Source organism: Spinacia oleracea, chromosome 2, assembly GCF_020520425.1.
Source record: "Spinacia oleracea cultivar Varoflay chromosome 2, BTI_SOV_V1, whole genome shotgun sequence".
Taxonomy (NCBI): Eukaryota; Viridiplantae; Streptophyta; class Magnoliopsida; order Caryophyllales; family Amaranthaceae; genus Spinacia; species Spinacia oleracea.
The window spans coordinates 62,156,268-62,176,442 of record NC_079488.1 but is presented as its reverse complement, the minus strand read 5'-3'; the positions used below and the strand labels follow the sequence as shown (position 1 = coordinate 62,176,442).

General features: G+C 38.2%; 2 protein-coding genes and 1 non-coding gene across 3 annotated transcripts; 1 reads left to right on the top strand and 2 right to left on the bottom strand.

Moving 5' to 3' along the window:
• Nucleotides 1–3,886: 3,886 nt before the first annotated feature.
• Nucleotides 3,887–15,866, bottom strand: LOC130467454 (uncharacterized). The gene is made up of 8 exons (XM_056835964.1): nt 15,641–15,866; nt 13,541–15,543; nt 13,257–13,428; nt 12,848–13,140; nt 12,309–12,550; nt 12,176–12,215; nt 4,112–4,406; nt 3,887–4,011 (listed from the first exon to the last, which is right to left on the bottom strand). Exons 1-8 carry the CDS (start codon nt 15,864–15,866, stop codon nt 3,887–3,889), a joined length of 3,396 nt encoding a protein of 1,131 aa, XP_056691942.1.
• On the top strand, nt 4,869–4,975 carry LOC130468289 (small nucleolar RNA R71). Its single transcript, XR_008928693.1, has one exon. It is a non-coding gene; the product is annotated as a small nucleolar RNA R71 (small nucleolar RNA).
• A 32-nt stretch (nt 15,867–15,898) lies between the features above and the next one.
• LOC110799890 (uncharacterized) lies at nt 15,899–16,585 on the bottom strand. Its single transcript, XM_022005159.1, has one exon. It carries the CDS (start codon nt 16,583–16,585, stop codon nt 15,899–15,901), a length of 687 nt encoding a protein of 228 aa, XP_021860851.1.
• Nucleotides 16,586–20,175: the final 3,590 nt, after the last annotated feature.

Genomic DNA, 20,175 nt, shown 5'->3' with positions numbered 1-20,175 from the left:
GTGTTTAATGTTTTCTAGAGTAGTTTATTGCTTTGAAAAAAAAAAATACAAAAATACGTTCCGATGAATACAATATCATGCTTCCCTGTGCCCCTTTGATTGAAAATTGTTTTGATTCTTGGTATTTGATGACGAGCAATGTGGATGTGTTAGCCATGATTTGATATTCGATTGCTTTGATGCCTTAACATGAGTCAACTCTGACTAACTATTTGTGGACTTGGTGCTTGGCTAGTTGACTTGTTTAGGATGTGTGATAGCTTCCTGGTGTGTCATTGATTTTGAGTATTGGTTTGCAACTGTTAGTAGTGTTTTATGACTCATATACATGCACATTGTGGAGGACGAAGGTATTTTTCTGTTTAGGTAGCCTTCAGATTAATCTAGATACATTTGTTCCCTCCTTTTCTACCCATGTTGTTGCTTGTGCCCCTTTATTCGGTGACTAGCCATATTACAAGCCCATGAAAGCCCCATTGGTTACTAGTCCCAAGCCTAGCTTGGGGGAGCTAATAGTAAGTGAGGTGAGGGAGTTGTAGTGTGCTTAGTTTTGAGCACAAAGTGAGTGTTGAAAAGGAAATAAGAGAGTTCTTCTTATCTTGTTTGTTGTTTGAAAAAGAGAAAAAAAAAATAATGAAGAGTGAAAGAGATGAGAAGAATAGAAAATATGAAGGTTTCCAAAGGGAAAAAAAAGGAAATTGAAAAAAATAAAAAGAAAAAAATTCATTACTCATAGAAAAATTCAAAGCATTGTTACACTCAAGTATTGTAATTTCTTATCTTTATGAGTGATTGATTTTAATTGTGAAAGAAAGGCAAGAAAGTATAGTGTGGTTTGTTTGTTGTTTCATCATGTGTTGAGTGGGAGAGTTGTGGTCATCATTTGTGGTTGATCATGGTTTTGCTAGGATTTATGCTCCCCAAAGCCAAGGCTTTAAGCTCACATTTTACCCAAATTTACCGCACCCCTACCTAAGCCTATCATTACAAGCTTTGAAGACCTTCCGACCTTTGTGCATAGTGTCATATTAATGTGAAAGTAGTTGTTTATCAATGCAAGTTATGACATGACATATTCCGAGTCGACTATTAGGTTGAGTGTATGTTTTTCTAGACACACGAGTGTTGTGAGTTTTGGGAGGGCATTGTACACTTATATGTTGGGAGTAGAGCGAACGGGTACATCTTTTATCCGCCACATAAATGAGTGATGAGTGTGTGAGCACTAGTCTTGAATTCCATTGTGCATTTGTGGTTCGCTTTGCGTGACGATTGTTAGGGAGGATTTGTGGTTGGTGGATTTGATTGGTTGACATTGATGCATGCTCGTTAGATTTTGCCTTGAATTATGTCTTTCGTTTTGAAATATGTTAGGGGTGAAGTTGATCTTGTATTCATCGATGATTTCCTTCCTTAGGGACAAGCAAGGATCTAGCTTGGGGGAGTTTGATATATGCGTTTTATATAGAGTTTTTACCCCCGTCCCTTAGTACTTTTTGATCTCAAATGAGCTCTTCGGAGCGATTTTAGTACTAATGTGCTCCTTGTAGTGTGTTTGTAGTTTCAGGTTCATCATTGTAGGAATTAGCATATTTTTGTGCATTTCCTACTCGTTTGAATCAATACAAGAGATTATATACTTTCGAGAGCGCAAACATTGAGTTGGAAGAATTTTCATGCAAAGCGAATAGTGAAAGAAGTAGAAAACTGAATGTCGTCCACTCTTTTGATCATAACTCGAGTTATACAACTCCAAATGCAGCGATTCAAATTGGGTTGGATTCTAGACTTCAAGAGCTTTCCAACGAGTGGTCACTCGCCTAATTCCGACTTATAACGAAGGAGATATGGTGTTTTTAAGATAGAGGATCGTGCAGTTTCAACACGCGCCCGATCGGGCGGGCTTCGCCCGATCCGGATCGGGCGGTTATTCTGGGCGAGCATTTTGCAACCGAACGATCGGGCGGAATTTTGCCCGATCGGGCGGAATTTTGCCCGATCGGGCCGACTATCGAGCACATCGCCCGATCGGTCGAAGCGTCGCCCGATCGGGCCACGCCAACCTCCAGCGTATTTCGCGAGATTTTATTTCCGATTTTGGGCTCTATTTTGGGCAAACTATAAATACTAGCCCCTTATATTTTTAGTGACATCTTTTATTCTAGTTTTCTAATTACTTAGTCTATTTTAGTTCTCTCTATTTTCTCCAAACACTTAGTTTTAATTTTAATCAAAGATTCAAGCTTTATTATTCCATTGTTCTTCAAGTCGGTATTGTTTCTTGCTTTAATTTATCTTATTGCTTGATCATGTTTTCTGTTATGTTAATTGCTTTGTTATATATTATCATGAGTGAGTAGTTTAATTTCTAGGGTTTAGGGGATCCATGAATGCATGATTGGGATTATATGTGGACTTGATTAATTGATTGATTGATTATAATTTCTATAGCTTATTATTATTGCTCGTCAATTCTGTTCGGCCGGACTATTTTGATTTGAGTTTGATTAACCTTAGATTATGCGCCGAGAGGTATAAATATGATGTTTTTTGGTCTGTGGCTATTAGATAGGAATTATTTCTAGTACGTAGCGAGAGCCCGCTAGTTGTTCTATCCTAAGGAATTCATAAGATTCGAGAGATGCATGTTTTCCTAATTATGATTGTTCATTGATTGTTATTGTCCGTTGTCCAATCCCGCTCTGCATTTATGGTGAACCGTTGCCCTAGATTCCTTTAATATTGTTATTTTCCGATTTGATTATTTGCTTTAGTTTAATATACAAACCAATCCAACTCTTTGTTACCAGTAGTCTAGATTAGTTAATTAATAGTAGAAAGAACATTGTTTCCCTGTGGATACGATCCCTGCTTCCCTTACTATATTTTTAGTTGGTGAACGCTAGGTTTATCTTTGATAGGAGTGCGATTTAGCTTGTCAATAGGTCACAACATCCGGAGCAACACTCATTCTATCGAGAAGTTTAAGTGCATTATCCATTTCCCCAGCTTTGCAATACCCACTAATCAGAACATTGTAAGTTATCACATTAGGGACAGCTCCGGATTCCTCAAGAATTTCCAAAACCCTAGTAGACTTCCTAGTTTTACCCATCCTACAAAACCCGCGAATCAAACTGGTACAGGGGATAATATCAGGGATATCACCTCGATAAACCATACTTTCGAGATACTTAAAAGCTTCATCAAGCTCCCCATTCCTAACCAATCGGCGAAGATAATTATTGCTCTCAAATTCATCATAAGTTGGACCAGCAGAAGCCCAAGATGAACTATCATCCTCGAATCGCCTACCAGAGTTTCTCTCATTGTGGAAAACTCTACCATTAATAGCTAAAGGTTCATCCTTAGAAACAGCATAAACCAAGTTTTTCTTTTTCTCCTGTTTCCTACACACCCTATCCTTCTTCAAATCAGGGAAATCAACTGATAATTCAATATAGCTTATTTTAGACGCTAAAAACCCCTTTTCAGAGCTAAAATTAGCTGAAACCCTAGTACCAATTCTAGTTCTTGCACCATTATTGCTTTGAATACAATGAAATGAGCAAAACCCTTCATGGGTTTGCTTCGCAGGTATCATTACATCCATAATTACTCCTTAATTGTATGTTATATGATTGATTTAACACATAATTTTACACAGAAATGAAAAGTGTATTCGTATTCTACTGCTAATGAAATTGAAATTCCCTACAGAATTAATTGAACAATTTGAAGGATAATTACTTGGGGGAAAGAGGGAGGCTCACTTAAATAACAAATAACAATTACATAGAGGATTGAAGGCGGGTAATTACCAGTGTTTCCAAAATATGCATAAAAACCAAATTAAAGACAAAAATGAAGGTGGGTAAGTTACCTGTTACCTCATACAAACTCTAACAGCAGAAAGCCTATGAGAAGCAGCGTTTGTTGTAGATGGCGCGGAAGCAGCCAAGCGTAAACCTGTGATTGGTGGCGCTTCGTAGCCATATCCCAAAAAAAAACCTAGAAATAAATTAAACAAAAACACCAATTCAATTAAACCAGCCATAATTCAACAAAATCAACAATTAAAAACAAGAAACAAAACCCTAATTCGAAAAACCCAGATTAGGAGAATTATACCAGGGAGAAAGAGACGAATTGATAGTGAGGAGATTCAGAAGGACTGAAGGAGTACGCGAAGCGAGGAAGAAGAAAATGGTGAAAACCACTATATCGGAGAAAATGGCGAATGGAGAGATCAAATTCCAGATCCGGCGAAAAGAAGGCAAGTGTGTATCCATGGACAACCGCGGACACAAAGAACAAGGAAAAAGAAACTGCGAAAGGAAGGGAAGACCGGAAAGGGAAGCACCGAAAGGGTAAGGACTGAGGAGCCCAGGAGGAAAGGGGAAAACCTAAACAAAGAGAGGAAGGGAAGCAATGAAGTGGGAGAAGGGAACGGTGGATGAAGAGCAATTTGCAACAACGTGTCTAACGGTTGAGAAGGAGGGCAAAACCATAAATTGTGAGAAATTTAAGGGCATTTTAGGGACTACACTATTGAATGAATAGTAAAAACATACTCCTTGCTTTTAAAAGGTTATAGATGTGGTTTCTTTGTCCCCCTGCCCTATTTAATTATTAAAAAAAAAATTATGTTTACCTAAGAAACCATATTTCTTTTACATTTGGTATCTTATTAATTTTCTAAGAAACTATGGTTCAAAATTGTATGGTTTCTATATATAAGAAACCTATAAAGTGTCTTATATGGTTTCTTGTTAATGGTTTCTTAGCTAGTTTTTGTAGTAGTTAGAATAAGTCTAGATTCGTTACCCAGACCGTTGTAAAATTGTTGGATCAAGAACCAGTCACTCAAACCATGGTGTGGGCACTCTCTCTGCAGAACCTTGAACCTTTCCCAGGCTTCAAACAAGATCTCGTCTGCCCGTTGGGAAATGGAAATTATCTCACCCCTCAGACGAGCCGTCTTCTCAGGTGGGAAGTATTTCACATAGAAAGCAAGAGCCAAAGAATCCCAATCGGTGATTTTCATAGCTGCTCGGTTGAGCCCATTAATCCATAGCTTTGCCTTCCCACTCAATGAAAATGGAAAGAGCATCTCCATAGTCTGCTCTGGTGTTAGATTCTTCTACTTAACAGTAGCTCAATATTGAATGAAAGGGTCTTCACCCTTTTCCCCACCGAATTCGTGTCTCTCAATCATATTTATCAACTGGGGTTCGATCTTGAAGTTCTCGATAGCAACAGAAGGCATGATCGCCTTGGGAAGCACAGACAGACTTGGCTTAGAATAGTCTGTAAGCCTTGGCTTATGTGGTGGTGTTTCGTCACCCATCTCTAAATCTGTATGGAATAGATTGCCACTCAGATGGTCGGATTCAGAGTCCGAATAGTCTCTCAACTGTTCAACGAATCTACGCCGTCTACGGAAGGTCCGTTCAGGTTCAGGATCGAACGAATTCGGATAGCTGGTATGGACAGTCCTGGGCATAAACAAGCAAAACTAGAAAACAGTCGTGAGATCCGACCTCAAGGAACGGGAGTTCCTTGAGAAGTAACAAACAATAATCTAGAAATAACAATTAATAACAGAAAATAAAACCGTTTTCCCGGCAACGGTGCCAAAATTTGACAGGCTAAAGTCGTATCACCTTATCAAAAATAAACCTAAGTCCACTAGCTAGGTAGCAAGGGAAGTCAGGATCGAATCCATAGGGAAACAGTGTTCTTTCTACTACTAATCAACTAATCTAGACTATTGGGAAACAAGAGTTGGTTTGTTTGTATACTAAGACTACGACAATAATTAAACGATTAAGAATTCAGATATTAAAAGGATCTAGAGCATAGGTTCACCAACAAATAACAATCCAGGATGATAATCAATCGACAATAATCAATAATCAATTAGACTAGCATGCTCTCTCGAATCGATATTAATCATAGACTTAGAATTAACGGGCTCTAGCTACGTATTAATCCTAATTCCACCTATTGACACAAGCCTAAACATCAAATTGCATCTCTCGAATCTTAACTTGATATTGCTAGACTACCACAATTAAACCTGCGCAAATCTAATCGCTTAGTAGAATAAACCAATCAATAGGAATCAATTACAATACCAACAATCAACAATGTTCAATCATCCCTTCATAATTATTCATGGATCCCCAAACCCTAGAAATTAGACTACTCACACATATTACCAATAAACAAAGCAAACATATTAATTGAAAGCATAATTAAAACAAAGTAATAAATCAAAATAAGAAAATAATACCTAAATGAAGAACAACGGAAATTGAAAGCTTGAATTTTTATAGAAATTGAAACTAAGTGTTTTGAACTAGTTTAGAGAGAAAACTTGGACTAAGAGAAATAAACTAAGGCCTAATACTAGAATAATAAGATGTCTACTAAAAATAAAAGGGCTAGTATTTATAGTTTGCCCAAAATACAAGCCAAAAACCGGAATTAAATCACGCGCATAAGCAGCAGGGGTTGGCGTCGCCCGATCGGGCGATGCTTCGCCCGATCGGGCGAACTGCTCGATAGTCGGCCCGATCGGGCGACTTGCGAAAGTCTCAGAAATCACCAAGTTTGGCCGCCCGATCCGGACCGGGCGATGTGCGCCCGATCGGGCGCGCATTGACACTTCAATTCTCTTTTAATTCTCCCGATCTTCGCGTTTCGCCCTCAGCTCAAAGGGCGATTTGCAATCATCAACATCCTTTGCCCATATCACCGAGTCTAACTCACGGGGCTCAACCGTAAGCATCTAAGGCTCCCGAAAGTTGACGATAATGGTCCCGAACTTCCTCGGGTTCATGTAGTGGCCTAAATCATCATGAAAGAGGTCTAAAAAGATCAATTTCTCACCAATTCATCCTGAAACTCAAGGCACACTCAATAACACATATTAGTACTAAAAACGGCTCCTAAGAGCTCATTTGATGCATAAAAGTACTAAGGGACGAGGGTAAAACTCTATATTAAACCACTAGAGGAAAAAACCCTTATAGGTTGCCCTTAAAATAGGCTTATAGGTTGCCAATTGCAAGGGCAACATATGGGGGGGTCACTTTTGTGAAATTATCAAAGGTTGCCCTTAACAAGGGCAACTTATAATCTTATAAGTTGCCCTTGTTTGCAACAAGGGCAACTTATGTGAAACTTATAAGTTGCCCTTGTCGCATACAAGGGCAACTTATAAGCTTCACGTAAGTTGCTCTTGTTTGAAACAAGGGCAACTTATAAGCTTCACATAAGTTGCTCTTGTTGCAAACAAGGGCAACTTTTGAGTTATTTTTTTTAAACCTTTTTCATGATTTATATGATTAGTTATATGATTATAAGACTCATTTCAAGTTCGTTATGCAAGCCTAAAGGTCATTTGGGTCGATATAGGTCATTTATGGCCAAAAATGGCATTTTTGATCCCAACTACCAACAAACAAAATTATATTCAAAATTCTAAACCTTTTTCATGATTTATATGATTAGTTATATGTTTATAAGACTCATTTCAAGTTTGTTATGCACGCCTATGGGTCATTTGGGTCGATATAGGTCATTTATGGCCAAAAATGGCATTTTCGATCCCAACCATCAACAAACGAACTTATATTCAAATTCTAAACCTTTTTCATGATTTATATGATTAGCTATAATGTTTATAAGACTCATTTCAAGTTCGTTAGGCACGCCTATGGGTCATTTGGGTCAATATAGGTCATTTATGGCCATAAATGGCATTTTCGATCCCAAATACCAACATACAAACCTATTTCCATATTCTAAACGTTTTTCATGATTCATATGGTTAGTTATATGATTATAAGACTCATTTCAAGTTCGTTATGCACGCCTATGGGTTATATGGGTCGATATAGGTCATTTATGGCCAAAAATGGCATTTTCGATCCCAACTACCAACAAACGAACTTATTTCCACATTCTAAACCTTTTTCATGATTCATATGATTAGTTATATGTTTATGAAACTCATTTCAAGTTCGTTATGCACGCCTATGGTTCATTTGGGTCGATATAGGCCATTTTTTTGCCCCAAAATGGCATTTTCGCTCCCAAATATCAACAAATGAACCTAAGGACACTTTCTAAATCTTTTTTATGTTTGATATGCTTAGTTAGAGGTTACTAAGATTCATTTCAAGTTCTTTATGCACATCTAAGGCTCATTTGGGACGATATAGGTTATATTTTCCCAAAATGACATTTTCGATCCCAAATATCAACAAATGAACCTAAAGACACTTTATAAAACTTTTTTATGTTTGATATGCTTAGTTAGAGGTTACTAAGATTCATTTCAAGTTCTTTATGCACATCTAAGGCTCATTTGGCTCGATATAGGTACATATGACCTATAATGACCAAAACGAGCCTTAGATGTGCATAAATTTACCAAAGTAGATGAGAATGAGGATTGGCAACCTAATACTAAGTGAATTAAACATGAAAAACGTCTAGAATTCCTATTTTGGTTCATTAGTTGAGAGTTGGGAGCGAAAACACCTATTTTAGTGAAACTAAGACATATAACTATCAAACGAGCCTTAAATGTGCATAAATTGACCAAAGTAGATGAGAATGAGGATTGGCAACCTAATACTAAGTATTTTAAACATGTAAAGGGTTAAGAATTCTTATTTTGGTTCATTAGTTGAGAGTTGGGAGCGAAAACTCCTGTTTTAGTCAAAATATGACATGTAAGGATCACATCTTATCTCCCTCTTCCTAGTCCCTTCTACTTTTTTCTTTCCTTCGAAAAAAACATTTGGCCTCTCATACAAATATAATCATCTTCTCAAGGAATATGCTAACTTATCCTTAGATTTAGGCAAAGCCAATAACAGTGACGGTATAACAATTAGATCTAGCTTACCGAAGTGAGAATTTGAGATCATATCCATTTTCAACTGTTGATTTAAAATTCACAAAACAAACTCGGGCGAGGGAAATACAAACAAACAATAATTCAACGAACCTAAGGAGAACAAGAAGGTTCACGTACCTTTGCGAGAATATAGCGTGGCCTTGTACCTATACGCCGGACGATTTCCACCAAGGCAGAGCTTACGTTGAAATTTATTTCCAAACTTTCAGAAGGGGCCGAAAAACAAAAAGAACTTAAATTACAAGGGGAAAGCCTCACACTCGTGCAAGAAAATATTTAGCAACTAACTTCTCCATTTACACTACTTTCATAAATATAAATTTTTGTATTTTTATTAATGGAAATAGAGATCATTTAGTAGAGAAAAATGTATCAGGACAAGCCAATTTTTCATTAACAGAACTAGAAAAAATCGTGATATAGTGCCGTCTAGTCATTCAATTAACTGCAAACAGAAAGCTGGGAACTTGTCAATATACGCATAGTATGACATTAAGATCCTCTTTACTACATAACATCGAAACAAATATGATAAACTTTGAAAATCCTGAAACATTCAAAGATTAGAAGCATCATGTGGCTTTTTAACTTACAAACCAAAATGGCCTCAATTTATTTATCTTGTACAAAATACTGTTAACTATGAACACTAAAGGTCTGTGAAGTTGTCAACCCTACACAAAAGGAGGGATTGGGTCAAAAACCTATCAAGGCTATGTTATCTTCACCTGTTTTTACTATACAAAACTGATTTGTGCTGATTAAAACTTAATATAAATTAAAAATTATGAGAAACAAGACTGCAACAATTCTGATACTTTAACAAACAGGCATTCCTTCGAAAAATTTGATAACTTTGAGAAACCACTTATGGTGTAAAAAAAGGAGGGAATTATGTTTCTTTTCAAAGAACTGATTGCAGAAAGTTCCAGGGACACTGATTTTAATCAACATGGCAGGCTAGACAAGGAGTAAATACCAAAAAGTGTCAACAGCCAACAGATACAAAAGTTTAGGACCTGCCGAAGGAATGCAGAAGCTAACTGATCCAAATGAAAATGAACTGAACAAGGCAATACAAAAGCTGAGAAAAAAGAAATGGAGAACACGCCATTTCTGTATCTAATTGATTTTATAAACAAAAAAAAAAAGAATATGTAAATACAATAGACAACAAGACAGAGATCATTCATCTTCGTGAGCAAGCAACTAACATTGACCAGTACAAGATCACCGAAATCAACAAATCACTGAAATCAACAATTCACAAAATCACACAAAACAATTCACTTCCATCCGCAATTAAATAATCAAACCCTTTGAATAATATCATAGCATAAAAAGTAATCTTGAGAAGGTATAAGTACAATTCCAGCTCCATAATTGTCTACATCAAATCTAGTTCAAAACTTGAATGCTAGTTCATACTCTGCTTCCAAATCATAGAACTCCAATGTTTTCCTAATACCTACCATCAATACAGTTATTTTATTTCAACAATATGACAGTTCTAATCCATGGAATTACCAACTAAGAGAGACACAATAAGCCATCAGAAAAATTTATTAATAAAAAAATACAGTGACGCTCACACTCTCACACACACACCCTTAATAGTTTACCTGAGGCAGTACAACAAAGGGTGATGAGTCTCCCACTAGCCCAGAAGTGAAAGAACCTGCTGGTCTTTGGACATTGAAACCCATTCTTCTGAGAAAGAAACCGGACATTGAAGAAAACAAAAATTCAATCCGATTGATAAAACAAGTAACAACCAAATTCCTAAATCAAACCGATGAATAAAAAAACCAAAATTTTAATCAACATGAGAAAAATAGAATTTATAATTTAGAAATATTACAACAAAAATTTTAAACAAAATGCGAAAAATAGAATTCAGGGACCTTGAACCTGAAATTTGATAATTTAAACGACTCGGGATCGACAAACATCCATGGCTAGTCGGCGGCGGTGCTCTGTGGTTGGCCGGCGATACACGCGACATTGTGCATAATTAAAACCTAACAACAAAAAAAGATTAAGAAAATTAACGAAAATCAACCCAAAATTAAAGCGAAGAACAAGAAACGGAATGAATTCAGGAATTAGGGTTTGAAAGACCAAAGAGTGAAATCAACCTAGAGGAGAGAGGAAGAGAGGAAGAGAGAGATGCGAACCTGAGTGAAGCTAGAACACCGGGGAGGCGGGGAGCAAAGGGGGAGCAGCGAGAACCTTAGGCCTTGATATGCAAAGGTTGCGCTTTTCAGAACCGAAAAGAAAGACTAATGTTTTTTAATATTTTTTTAACTTTTTCCTAATTTTTTTTCTTCAAAGGTTTCCCTTGTGTGATAAGAGTAACCTTTGATGAGCCACCTATAAGGATTTTTCCTCTAGTGAACACACATATCAGGTTTCATACTTGAAACCCTCTCCAAATGATTGTCCAAAAACACCATTTTGATTATGCCTACAAGATTCAATCTTTCTTCAAAAATGATTAGTAAAGTTGACACTTTTGCTCTCAAAAGTGTCACTTACAACAATCACATATTTTTACAAAATCAACACTTTCTATGATTCAAGTTTAAAGTTATGGATTCCATTATGTTTAAGGTTGTTTGTAATCACTTCCTTAAACTAGAATCATTTTCAAGTTATGGAGCATATTAAAGGTGAGGCCTTTTTATCATTAAAAGGTCTAATCTTTGAGATTCAAGACTCCTAATTTTAATGTTCAAATACAAGTCCCATTTCCAAGATTCTATGATGTTTAAGGTTGCTTGTAATCACTTCCTTAAACTAGAATCATTTTCAAGTTATGGAGCATATCAAAGGTGAAACGTTTTTAACATTTAAAGGTCTAATCTTTGGGATTCAAGACTCCTAAGTTCAATATTCAAGTCCAATATTCAAGATTCAATGTTTCAAGTTCAATTTCTACAACCAAAATCTAAGACACTTTTAAGTTGAGGTTTTTAGACTTGAATCCGTGTCGGACGCACTTATTATTAAGTAGTCGTTTGGCGTTAGGATCTAAAATACAATAGTTCAATTTCAATACCGCAATTTCAAAATCGCACCTTTCAATAACGCATTTCAATATCGCACCTTTCAATAACGCATTTCAATATCGCACCTTTCAATAACGCATTTCAACATCGCATTTAAATATCGTACCTTTTTTTTGGCAAATAATAATATATTATTACCAAGGGAAAAGCTAGCAAACTAGCTTACAATCAGTACAAGGCCCCAAAAGCCAACAGAACAACTGGAGCTACAAAAAGCAAAAAAGCCAACACAGCAAACACCACAGAACAAGCCATTAGGCCCAAACACACAAACTAAAACAGCTAGACTACAGGATTACATCAAGATAATGGATTTTTGCTGGTCAGTAGCTCTACATGCCACTCTATACTTGATATCTCTCAGAAGATCATGGGGACTTCTGCAGGATTGTGTGGAAATTTTTGCATTTCTTTGCAGCCATATACCATAAAGACATTCTGCAAAGAACATCAGAAGCAGCTTGAATCTGTCACCAGTTCTTTTGGCAGCTCTACTCATCAACATCACTTCATTATCCAACTGAGAAACAGGTCTGTGAAACTGTAAACAGGCAAGCACTGAGGACCAAATAGTAGCAGAGTAGCTACACTCAAAAAACAGATGCTGAGCAGACTCTGACATACAGGAACATAATGGGCACACATTTGAATCCACGACTTTCCATTTGAGAAGTCTATCCAGAGTAGGCAATCTCCCCAACATAGCTAGCCATGAGATAAACAAACTTTTTGGGGAAGCTTTGTTATGGAAAATGATTCTCCTCTAGCTGACTTTATCATAAGGCCCCATCAGCAAGTGGTACATGATTTTAATGGAAAAGATACCCCCCTTACTCACTGCACTCCAACCTCTAATGTTATCTACTAAATTCTGAGAATTCAGAATCTTTCTCAAAGGCCAAGACATGTTAACAGGCCAGTGAGTACTCCCAATATCCCTCCCCTTTATGTAATAGGCATGAGCCCATTTACACCAAAGCCTGTCCTTTTTATAAGTTATAGCCCAAAGCAATTTAGCAACAGCTGCTTTGTTCCACCAACACATATCTTTAAGGTTTAAACCACCAGCAACTTTAGGCAAGCAAAGAATGTGCCAAGCAACGAGAGCTTTTTTTGAAGGATCAGTGTTACCTGTCCACAAGAACACTCTACAGTATCCTTGAATTTCTTTGATCACTTTCTTTGGCAAGATGAAAATCTGGCACCAGAAAGATTGCAAACTCAGCAAGATTGTCTGAACCAACTACCTGCATAAGAAAGGTGCTTGACAGTCCAAACTTTAGCTCTAGCCAACACCTTCTCAATTAAAGGCCTACATTGATTATACTTCAGTTTCTTAGTTGAGAGAGGAACACCAAGGTATCTGAAGGGAAAGGTACCTTCATGAATAGAGACAACATTCAAAATTTCAGCCTTATCCTGCCCATATACACCCCCAACATAAATGTTACTTTCATATTAGCCTCCAAACCAGAAGCCAAAGAGAAATTCTTAAAAGAAGACAACATCATGTAATAGAGATTGAATCTGCCCTACAGAATAGGAGCAAATCATCAGCAAACATCAAATGAGTAAGGGCCAGCTTTCCACATCTTGGATGAAAGTTAAAATCAGGCTGGGACTGCAACTCGTGGAGGTGTTTAGAAAGATACTCCATACCAATAGCAAATAAAAAAGGAGACATGGGGTCTCCTTGTCTCAGCCCTTTTTTTTCTTGGAAAGGTGTACAAGGCTTCCCATTTATGAGCACACTGTAAGAGACAGTGGAAATGCAAGTGAACACCCATTGTACAAATCTGTGAGGAAAACCCAAAGCATCCATAACACTAACCAAGAAAGGCCATTCAATTGAATCATAGGCTTTCTTTAAATCAATCTTGAGCATACATCTGGGTGATAAATGATCCCTAGTGTAACCCTTGATCAGTTCTGTAGCAAGCAAAATATTGTCAGAAATTTGCCTCTCAGGGATAAAACCAGATTGGCATTCACTTACAACCTGCCCAATCACCCCTTGCATTCTTGCAGTGAGAATTTTTGAAACAATTTTGTACACCACATTGCAACATGCAATTGGTCTGTACTCTTTAACTTTGGTTGGATTAGGAATTTTTGGAATGAGGGTAATAGAGGTATAATTGTACTGAGGTAGCATTGAATTAGTAGCAAAAACATCCTTCACTGCTCTGTAAATGTCCTGCTTAATGAAAGGCCAAGCTTTTTTGAAAAAGACTGCATTTAGTCCATCTGGTCCAGGAGCCTTATCATTGCCAATCCCATGCATTGCCAAATCAATCTCATCATCAGTGACATTCCTACACAGCTCCTGCCTAGCATCATTGTTCAGTGTAGGGCCATTTCTCATAGTTGGAAGGTGAATAGAGGGAAGAGTATTTGCAGAAGTGCCAAGCAGCTTTTTATAGAAGCTCAGAATTTCTGCTTGAATTAGATCAGGTTCAACCAATTTAGTGCCATTGTCATCATACAGGATGGAAATTCTATTGAATCTAGCCCTTTCCTTCACAGTGGAAAAGAAAAATTGATTGTTAGAATCTCCTAGCTGAATCCACTGTATCCGGGATTTCTGTCTCAGTGCTATCTCATCAATTCTCAGCCAATGCCTAAGCTGTTTAATGCAAACAACCTCTTGATTAAGAAGTTCAGGTATGCTGGTAGTTTGCAAATTCTGCTGAACATTATCAAGCTCACTTCTGGCAAGGGCAATCTTCTCAGTAAGACCAGAAAAGTCTTCTTTATGTAACTTTTTGAGTTCTGCCTTGACCTTTTTCAACTTACACCAAAGTTTAAACATAGGAGTGCCATGGACCTCATCAGAAAAGGCTGTCTGAATAATAGCAGAGAAATTACTATGTTCATCCAGATAGTTAAAAAATCTGAAAGGCCTGCCCCCCTCAGCTTTATCTGGAAAACAATTTATCAATAAAGGGGAATGATCAGAGATAGAAGGGTTCAGGTATTCAACTTGAACATTACTGAATTTGTGAATCCAATCAGCATTTCCCAAGCACCAGTCAATCCTGCTAGCTATTTTGCCTTCACCAGTACCTTTGTGCCAAGAGAAATAATGCCCTACACTTTTTAAAGGACACAAACCAACACCTGTGATGAATTCATTAAAGTCTTTCATTTCAGCAGCTGAGACAGGAGCACCATTGATTCTATCATCAGCATACAGAGGTGAGTTAAAATCTCCAGTAATAATCCAAGGACACCTACCCACACTTGAGGCAAGAGTAGTAAGAGAGTTCCACAAGATCTTCCTAGTGTCTATAGAGTGAAGCCCATACACCAGAGTGACATACAGATCCACCACTCCATGCCTATCCCTAATTTCACAATGAATATATTGCTCATGAACCTGTAACACATGGATATCAACTTCAAGATACTGCCACCCTACCCAGATTCTACCTCTAGGGTTCTTAGTGTAATTATTCTCCCATTTCCAACTTCTCCCAAATTTATTGACTACTCTATTGAAATTGCTTTCTTTAACTCTAGTTTCTAACAGAGCTACAACCTGAATATTATGAGAATTGAGAAGGTGTTTTACCTCTGGGACCTTAATAGGATCATTAAGTCCCCTCACATTCCAGCTACAAAGATTAACCTTCTTCATCAGGGGGGTTTGTTTGGTTATGCATCTCCATGTCACCTCCTGTTAGCTCTTTAGGATTGCTAGGGCTCAAAGCCCTCATCCTAGACAGTCCCTTAGTCCTCCTTGTCACAATTTTCCATGGAGTTGGATCAGTCACATTGGGAACAAGCACCTCTGGAGTGTGCACAACAGTAGTACTGTTGTGTTGTTCCTGCTGCTTTGTCACTGGATTTTCCATTTGAACAGCCTTAGGGACCTACATCTTCTTTGTTACAGGTTTTGGCACTGGTGGTTTAGACTTCTTGTCACAATCATGGCCTGCAGTACAGCAGACCTTACAGTATTTTGCATCCAGTCATAAGTAACTGCTTTCTTAAACACCTCCCCATTTGAATCCTCTATCCAGACATGGTCAGGCAATGGACTAGTGATGTCCATCTCTATCAATACTCGAGCTAAAGATACTCTATCTTGCCTAGTAGTACATTCATCAGCAAAAAGTGGCACCCCTAACAGACTACTAGTCCTGCTTAAGGAGTCACACCCCCAACAGCTGAGAGGCAAATTTGGATATCTCACCCACAAAGGGATAACCCTAAGAACTTCTTCATAGAAGTTGAAGTTTGTTGTCCAAGGTTTTATGATCACTGGCTTGCCATAAAAGGTATAAGGACCCCTTGCAATGATCTGGTTTCTATCCTCTATGTTCATAAACTTGATGATGAAGTAACCATCATCTTGGAAAAACACCTGAGGTTGAGTAACAGAGTTCCACATCCCTTCCATATACCTCTTCACAGAAGCTATAGTAGGGGAATCCCCCACCACATACATCACCATAGAGGACTTCCATTTCTCAGTTAGTTCAGTCATTTCATCCTCCTGCAATTGAGCAATTTTTTTTCCATCCTGTAGAACAGGTGTAACAAAGGATACAGAAACCCCTTTTGAAGCCATTTTAGAACCAGTGAACAGATTATTCCATGGTTCCTTAACAATTGGAGGTTCAACTACCCCAGAATCGACATTATTTTCCCAATATCACCATTAACATCACATTCTCCATTCCCTTGAGAAGGGTTAGGTGTTCCACCCACAATATGATTACGAACAATCCCCAAATTATGATCCAATTGCAAGATAGTATCATGAAGTATGCGCGGAACCATACCAGCCGATGGGTGGACCAGAGGAGAATGCATCAGTTCCTCTCCATCTGAATCGTAAATCAGAGCATCTGGGTTTACAATTTGGGCTTCCTTTCGAGCAAAACTGGTGATTGGAGTGTGTGAACTTAATGAAGGAATATTCGCTGCAACATTCGACGTAGAAATATTCGGGATTGCTTTCTTCTTCTTCGCCATCAATGGAGGTTGGTGTACGTTAGTGAAACCCCTTAACGTGCGCCCAACTCGAGAGAGAAGAGAGAGAAAGGTTCTAAATATCGTACCTTTACTATTGCTATTTTAATTCCGCACTCTTTACTCATCTCACTTTGGGATGATGTGGTTTTGTACGCACTTTCAATAATTCCTGTATTCCTTGTAGTGTTGCTTTACTTGTTTATTGCTTTCATCACCTCACATGCTAAATCCAACAAAATGCAAAGTTACATCACGCTTAACAAAGATAATTTCTTGGACAAACCGACCTTAGGTTCCTTCAAATTAACTTTAAAGCAAAGTGGTCACGATACAAGGAGAAATTCTATATTCTAAATTCAAAGTTCAAACCCACATAGTGTCATGACTAGGGTTATTCGAAAATGCTCTTTGCCCTGTACTCGAATACAACTTTTGAAGCTCGCGGAATAAGCATCTTGTTCCCTTGCCCGGATCTTACCCATCCGTTTCTAAGATTCAATGCCTTATCCACAAAAGAGTCAACTTTGGTCTTTCCAAACGGGACCCTTAAAATTGTTTGGCGGCGACTCCTTCGAAATCCAAAAACATACAAAGCCTCCGTAGGGGAAAATACAAAAGAGGAAAAGTACGAAAAAACCCCCTACAATTCTGGCGACTCCACTGGGGAGTACTGATTCCAAATTCGATTATATGAGCATGCTTTGAGCAACTGGGCGTAGGCCCCTGCGCCAGACGCTGCTGCCTGCATCCAGCATAGTGGCTTCCAGTGGCTGGTTGCCCATGCTGCCCAAGTTTTTTGAGTGGGAGTCAGTTTTGGTTTTGAATTTCGAAGAAACCTTGAGAACGAATGTCGAAAAACGAGCTTTTCAAATACAATATTCGAGTACGATTTTCAAATTTTCAATTTATAGGCATGTCATTCATATTTCGAAAACCATATTTGTGTAAAATGAATTTCTACCTTGCCCAACATGAATGTGTCCTACATTCGGGTTAACCCCGGGGGCAACGAAATGGTGACTCTCCATACGGTTCCTGACCAAAGTGTGTGACCATTTTCACGCCTACCGAAACTTGACATTTGCTTGACATTCCCGATGTCAAGTATAAAGGTCGTCTGCCAACCAACACCTCCACTTTGAGGAGGTGCATATTGTTACCGAATCCGCCTCTTAGTCAAGTACCCTTTTGACACCTAAAGCCGACCACTTGCATCATACAAAACTTAGACCGACCTTAGGTTGAGAAATTTGCATGTCGCATTCATATACATGTTAGTATGACAACGTGCTATTTGTGCATTGTGTGGGCGTCTTTGCACGCGTGAATGAATAACCTCGAGTTCAAGATTTGCCAAAACCATTAGCCTCCAACTAGGAAACCTAACCCCTAGGAGCATAATTCAAACTTCATGCATATAAAATCGCCGATTTAGGGTCTTTTAGGAGTGCCACTCCATTTGATTCAAAACCCTCAAACACGCCTAACACACAAATGTCAAATTCAAAATTCAATCCAACGGCGTCATAATGCCGGATTTTCTAGTCCAATTTCAAATTCAAAATTCAATCCAACGACGACATAATGCCAGATTTTCTAGTCCAAATTTCAAGTTCCAAAATTCAAAATTCAATCCGACGGTGTCATAATGCCGGATTTCCGATTCAAATATTCAAACCTCCTATTCAAATCTCAAAACCTCAAGTTCAAATGTCCAAAGTCATGATGACGTAATGCCAAAATTTCGATTCAATCTTTCAAACCTCAAGTTCGAATTCCCGATTTCAAGTCCTATATTAATTGAAAGGCCTCAAATTTCAAATCCATGATGGCGTAATGCCGGATTTCCCATTCAATTCAATTTCAAAATGCTATGACCAATACCTCAAAATTCCAAGTTCACGGCGGCATAAAGCCCCTTGAAATAATACAAACCCCATACAAATTCTATCGGGTTGAAATTCCCTTGAAATATACAAAATCCAATTTCCTTTCTCACTGGTTGAAATTCCCCCGAAATAATAAAAATTCGATTCCCCCAAAACAATTCCAACGGGTTGAAAATCCCCATAATTAATACAAAATCCAACGGGTTGAAACTCCCCTATAATAATACAAATTCGACCTCCTAAAACATTTCCAATGGGTTGAAATTCCCCTAAAATATTCCAAGTCCTATTGACGGGTTAAAATCCCCTTGAAATATTACAAAATCCAATTTTCCTTCCAAACGGGTTGAAACTCCCTAAAAATATCAAAACTCCCTGAGATTATACAAAATCCAATGGGTCGAAATCTCCTTTCAATATCCCAAGTTCTAGTACAAGGAGGAGGCATCCACAAAAGAATGAAGCTCCTTTCAAAAAAAATATTCCCAACGGGTTGTAAATCCCGATACTAGTACAAATTCTTATACAAATCTCGATAGGTTGAAACTCCTTTCAAATATTTCCAACGGGTCGCAAATCCCGGATACAAATACAAAATCCAAAATCCCGAATCTTCGGAGTGGCGCTTAGAGTCAAGTCTAGGTCTCATTCATTGGATGCATATCATATCATGTGCCGGGAAGACCAAGTTCAAAATTCAAGACATGTGATAACTAGGTGCTCGGACTCATTCTCTCAAAATCCAATTCAAGATGACTTCATTGGCAACGGCTGTAGCAGAGCTCTATGAACGTGTTGAGGAAGCTAAGGCTCGCATAAGGGCTCTCGAAGACAATCAAGAAACTCTTTTCCATGCTGTGGGGCCTTTCGAGGTAGAGGAAATTTTTCATAACCAGAGGCCTGTGCCCTACCTCGTGCAACCAGATGAAAACTCAGAGTCTGGGTTTGTTACTAGATTACCTCAAGACGATATTTGTGGGATATGGGCCAGCGATGATGAAGACATATACCAGGACCCTCCTATTGAGAACCTCTATGACGATGAATGTCAGGAAATTGTGAATGTCGATTGGTACTTGGACACTAAGGCAGAGAATAGTGTTCAAGTCATGACTCGATCCGGTCGAATTCAAGAGCCAGTTAACAGAACAACACCAGCAACTAATGTCCCTCTACCTACCGAGGAGAATCCCTTGATCAAACAATTGAAGCGTACAAAGGCAGAGGTCAACATCTGGAAACTCATGGCTTCCTCTGTGGAGCATCGCACTGCTCTAATCAATGCTCTCGTCAA

Excerpts from the sequence above, each read along its gene's own strand:
- LOC130467454 (XM_056835964.1), bottom strand. The coding sequence starts at position 15,866 with ATGGAAAATCCAGTGACAAAGCAGCAGGAACAACACAACAGTACTACT. Across the intron at positions 15,544-15,640 it reads AAACCCCCCTGATGAAGAAG|CTCTGTTAGAAACTAGAGTT; the intron begins GTTAATCTTTGT and ends TTCAGGTTGTAG. Across the intron at positions 12,216-12,308 it reads CAAAAATCCATTATCTTGAT|CTCCAGTTGTTCTGTTGGCT; the intron begins GTAATCCTGTAG and ends TGCTTTTTGTAG.
- LOC110799890 (XM_022005159.1), bottom strand. The coding sequence starts at position 16,585 with ATGGCTTCAAAAGGGGTTTCTGTATCCTTTGTTACACCTGTTCTACAG.